This window comes from Gavialis gangeticus, unplaced genomic scaffold (assembly GCF_001723915.1).
Source record: "Gavialis gangeticus isolate Ggan-Ray unplaced genomic scaffold, GavGan_comp1, whole genome shotgun sequence".
Classification (NCBI taxonomy): domain Eukaryota; kingdom Metazoa; phylum Chordata; order Crocodylia; family Gavialidae; genus Gavialis; species Gavialis gangeticus.
In genome coordinates, this window is record NW_017729020.1 from 8,808,283 (window position 1) to 8,813,590 (window position 5,308).

At 51.0% G+C, this 5,308-nt stretch overlaps 1 protein-coding gene across 4 annotated transcripts in view; it reads left to right on the forward strand.

The window, feature by feature from the left end:
• Positions 1-3,154, forward strand: part of LZTS1 (leucine zipper tumor suppressor 1) — a 36,442-nt gene extending 33,288 nt beyond the window's left edge. For all 4 annotated transcript variants that reach the window (XM_019514505.1, XM_019514503.1, XM_019514504.1 and 1 more), the window contains exon 4: positions 1,200-3,154. In XM_019514505.1, coding sequence (XP_019370050.1) covers positions 1,200-1,877 — 678 coding nt within the window. In that variant the 3' untranslated portion in view covers positions 1,878-3,154. The remainder of the gene's footprint in view (positions 1-1,199) is intronic.
• The last annotated feature ends 2,154 nt before the right edge of the window (positions 3,155-5,308 follow it).

A 5,308-nucleotide genomic window follows, 5' to 3' on the forward strand; every position in this document is an offset into this window, starting at 1 on the left:
CTGTCTTCCCTCATCCACCTCAAACCTCCCTTGTCAATACAGTGAATGAGCATCCCAACTTCTGCTCCCCCAATTTATAGTTTTTCAGTGGGGCAACACCCCCCCCACCATCCACTCAGTACTGCACAGAAAAATACTGTTTGGAAAAAATGGGTCAGTAAAATAACTCAGTTGTTCAAATATCCAATCACACAAATCTTCACGCTGCGGACTGCCCCCGCAGGAACAGTAAAGCTGCTCCACTTACATAAATAACAACTACCTGGGGTTATCTTGGTCATTCATCAAAGAGGATTAAAACCTCCCCAATCCCAGCTGAAGTTTTATGTAATTTTCTTATTGATTGGGCATTGTTAAAACTAGACACTTATACTGCTGAAAACTCAAGGGCAACATTCCCTTCCTCACAGTCTGAATAAAAACAGCAACAGATATTCATCCCTGCCACACAGACAGAAGCATTGCTATTTGGGGTCTAATCTGTTCACGAGGCAGCAGCACCTAGTATAAATTGATTTTAACTCTTTGTCATATGTGAGTTTTCATTTTAAGTACTTCTATAGATTTGTGCCTAAACTGATAATGGCAGCACCGTGCTCCTGAAGGGCCCGGTGTCCAGAATAGCTTCGTGCTTGAGATGGCTTGGTGGTATTTGGATCTGGACATTTTGGCTGCGAGCGTTAACAGCAGGAGCTGCTGGAAATGGGGCCCTTGATGCACTGCGGGTACAGAGCCCTTGAAAGTGCATCCTCGAGAGAAGAGATTTTCAAAAGCTGTTGAGGGATTTGGGAGTTCAGGTCGCACTGAGTGTCACTGGGATTCAGCTGCCCAATTCCTACAGCCGTGCTTTGGGCGGTGGGCGAGACTCATTCATGCCAAGACCTGGCATAACTACCAGATAGGCTCCACTCACCAGTCTGTGTTAATGGGTAGGAATTTTGCCCTTTCTATACGTAGTTGTTTGCAACTGAATTATTTTTAACATTCAGGGGTGGCACACGAGTGTAAAACTTACTTTGGCACCGGGGCCAAAGCAGATTTCTCAGCCAGGACCACTGGGTTCTCTCCCCACTTCTGCCACTGGCTGTACTGGTAAGGAGGAAACGAAATGACGCATAGTTTTGGTCTCTTCTGTCCAGGGTTCATGGTTTCTAAGCAGTAGCCTTAACTGTAGGTGCTGTTTTCCACCCCCCCCTCAGGTCTGCCAGAAGTCTGGTGAAATCTCCCTCCTGAAGCAGCAGTTGAAAGAGTCTCAGACAGAGCTCAATGCCAAGACCAGTGAGATCCTGAGTCTGAAAGCCCAGCTGAAGGATGTGAGAGGGAAAATGGATGGGGTGGAGATGAAAACCCAGAGCATGGAGGATTCTTTGCACACGAAGACCATGGAGCTGGAGGTGTGCGAGAACGAGCTCCAGCGCAAGAAGAACGAGTCAGAGCTGCTAAGGGAGAAGGTGAACCTACTGGAGCAGGAGATTGTGGACCTCCGGACAGAGCTGACCATCCTCAAGGAGCAGTGGAAGGAAGGGAGGGACAGGGCAGCCCCTGTCAACCCGGCCAGCGGGAAAATGGAGGACGTCCAAGCCCTTCAGGGGGACTTGGAGAGGCTGAAGGCAGAGCTCAAGGCAGAGCGAGACAACAACGAGCAGATGACCTCAAGTTTCCAGCATGAGCGGCAGGTCTGGAAGGAGGAGAAGGAGAAGGTGATCCAGTACCAGAAGCAGCTGCAACAGAGCTACCTGCACATGTACAAGAGGAACCAGAACCTGGAGAAGATGCTCCAGCAGCTGGCCACAGGGGAGGATGGCAAAGAGCCCATCGACCTGGACATCCACGGCGCTGACGTCCCCTATGAAGACATCATTGCCACTGAGATCTGAGCAGGCCTGCTCCCTCTCCCTCCACATCTGGGCAGTGGGGAGGGAGGCCTCTCTCAGGCGAGGACGGAGGAGTACATCCTGGCAGCTCAACCCGTGCCAGGTGGCCCGTGTAAAGTTCAGATGAGCTGTGTGTGTCTTAGCCGAGCCGACTGCCCAGCCAGCTCGTGAGCCCCCAGTGTTGCGCCAGGACGGTGCCCCAGCTGCCTGTCGTGTTGCAGAGGTGAAAAAGCCGTGTGTGCCAATGGTGACGTGCCCATCATCTGCTCCTCGTGTCCGATGCATCCTTTGCAAGGTGCTCGCTGCCCTTGCTCGTAGGACTGAGAAGCGGGAAAGGGGTTGGGGGGGGGGAGGGGAACGGGACTTTAGCAAACAACTCTTCTATCAGGGAATTATATACATGACACTGGCCAAAAATTCCCAGGAGTCCGGAGGGACCACTGGGTCAGTGACTTGAAGGAAACCAGCCTCCTTTCAGCAAATAATACGCACACTGGTCCAGCCCCTGGAACAGGGAGACTAGGGACACCGCCACTCTTCCTCCTGTGCACTACAGGAAACGATTAATGCCCCCCTTTAGCCATTGAACCCTGGCCCAAGGCCTGGGGAACATGCAAAGCTGCTCTAAAACATTCATCTTCCTCCAATTGATCCTGGTTTCTCACATCTGCAAGCTTTTATCCCACCAGAGACCTGTGGAAGCCTTCCAGGCTCCAGTTGCTAATGGCTGAGCAGGTCTTTGCCATGCCGGCGACTTGGATTCGAATCTTGCCCAGCTTTCTTTTTCATTCGATTAACACAGAGTGCCTCAAGAACGGCCAGCTTTCGGCTAGTTCAGGCCCCGGGATAAGCAGGCTTGATGTGAGCCCATCCATCCGCTGGGCTGGTGTGATAATGGTTGGCGTGTGCAGGTGAGGGAAGAGGGATTAGAGGATCCCGTCTGGTGTTTGGGAGGCAAACGGCTGAGGATTGATACCAGGTGCACCAGAAAACAAGTCCCAAGGGCCACCAGGAGAAGTCGACTGCCCTGAAGGGCGCATCTGGGCTCACGAGCTCCCCTTGCCCAGGCCACTTCAGAGCAATGAAATCCAGGCTCCTGGAGCCAGTCAGGATAAAGGACAGGAGCTGCACAAAAAGTTGAAAAATTCAAAGGAATTTGGAAAAGGAAACCCTAACGTGTGCGTGAGCAATGCTTTGCAAACACTTTTCCTGAAAACTGTTTGGTGTCCAAAAAGCTAAGCCGATAACAATTGTCAGGTTTTGGCTTTTGAGGCCTTGTCCCCGTTTTTCTGCCTTTTGTCATTGAAAGAGGGGCGGGGGCAGAAAAAAAGGAAATAACTCAACCCGGCAAATTGAAAGCCAAAACTGGCTTTTGTGTTCAGGTTTCATAAAAAGAAACAGATTTTTTTTTTGTTTGGCCCATTGAAACCTTTTATACACAAACCCATGCTGGGGCAAGGGGTTAAGCCATTTATTTCCAGCTAAAATACGTTGGTTCAGAAAATTCCTACCAGCTCAGCTCTGCTCCTCACAGTTTCTTCTGGAGGGTGGGGAGGAATGATATTAGAAACGAAAACTTATCCACTTTCTCCTTCATGCCCGCAGTCAGGAGGCGGCATGCAGGTCCCTTCACTAGCAGTAGCAGTGCAGCTCTTCACAGCCGCGTGCTTGCTGCAGGGTGGCAACCAGCGCTTCTCTGATGATGGATGTCAGCCCTTTCCCCAATGGGTGGCATTTCAGGCCAAGATCTGAAAGGGAGCGCGAGTTCAGGTGCCTGATTTAACACATCTTGTTGTTTCAGAAAGGGCCTCCTCGCTGAGCGCCAGCAACACAAGTGCTCGCCATCACTCCCTAAACATGTAGGGCCATCTCAGTCTCAGTCTTTGTGGTAATTGCGATCATCTTTATTTTATTGAAATGTATGCTGCTCTTCCCAGCAGAGGCTCAGAGCGGCTCACAATTAGAGAACAGAATAACTTCAAAGGCAGGAGGCTGAAGAAGAGAATAAACCAACTTCCTCTTCCAACACGACCCACTGGCACCTTCCCTTTGGCCCAGGGACGGGCAATTATTTTAGGCAGAGGGCCGCTTACTGAGTTTTGGCAAGCCATGACAGGCAGCCCAGGGCAGATAAATATTAATTTTCTAAATTTTTAAGAGCCCCGCGGGCTGGACAGACTGGCCTAGCGGGCCGCATCTGGCCCCCAGGCCGCATTTTGCCCACCCCTGCTTTAGCCCGTTCCTAACCCGGCATCCATTCTTTCTACCAAAATCCATCTTCTCCAGATTAGCTAACGGTTTCCCACGCAGCGCCTTATTAAATGCTGAACGCCACAGGTATTAGGTCGACGTCGCTCCTCTGTTTAGACAACTATCCAAGACACGCGGTTTGCTTTACCCCCATGTCCCATCATTAATCTGCCCTTCTGACCTGCAACTCCTTGCGCTGTTCCCATCATGAGGAAACCTAGAAAACTCTCAATTCCTGGTGATCCTCCCCATCGTCAGCTCTGGACAAAACCCATCCACTGTGCCGCACCTCTGCCGTGCCGGCCCCGAGCTTCGAACCTAGCTCAGTTTTGAGCCATGCCGCCCTTCTCTTCTCTAGCCCTGGTCCTTGGGAAGAGTAAACTGCACCAAGCCTGTGAATTGGTGGCAGCAAATGATTTGGCAGAGCTCTGGGAAACTCGCTGCCCTTGTGCTCCGATGAAGATTTGAAGCTCGGGGACTTGATTCTTGCTTTCTGTGCAGCCATTTATATAAAGTGCCAAGTGGGTGTGAGATGCTGTCAGATTGGAACGGTAGCATTTTACACCCACTTTATCCTGGCATAAATCACTGCAGATGGCTGTGATGCTGAATCAGGCCCCAGATTTACAACGGGGAAGGCTATTGCACTATCATCCTCCCTGCTGTACCTGCCAGCCAGGTAGCTGAGTGTAGGGGCATCTCTATCACATAAAGAACAAGCATTTATTTGAATTTCCAAACTGCACTCCTCTCTGGAGAAACACTGCAGAAGCCACTGGTGCTAGTTACTCCAAGGAAGGATTCGGCCCAACGTGCATCATGCCCAGCTCGGAGGCAATTTCTCTCTTCTCTTTGTGACTGAATCCCCCACACTTTCTCGCCTATCAAATGCCGGCTGCCTTATTATTCTCCTCTGTGCCATTAAGGCAGTGGGTTCCAGGCGCAGCAGTTGACAGGAGCTGGTAAAAGAAAATGATCTCATTTTGTTTTCTAGCCACCGCCTTAAATCTTCCTGCTGCCTGTAATGGGAAAACTCCAGCATAGAAATGAGCTCCGTGGAGCTCGGCACCTGCTAAACGCTGCTCCAAGCCCACGGGGCAGCACTGTCCAGTTTTACCCCCAGAGAGGTGTGAACAGGGTCAGCCCCCAGTGGGCCAGGAGGTGAGAAATGGGGGTCTCATCCA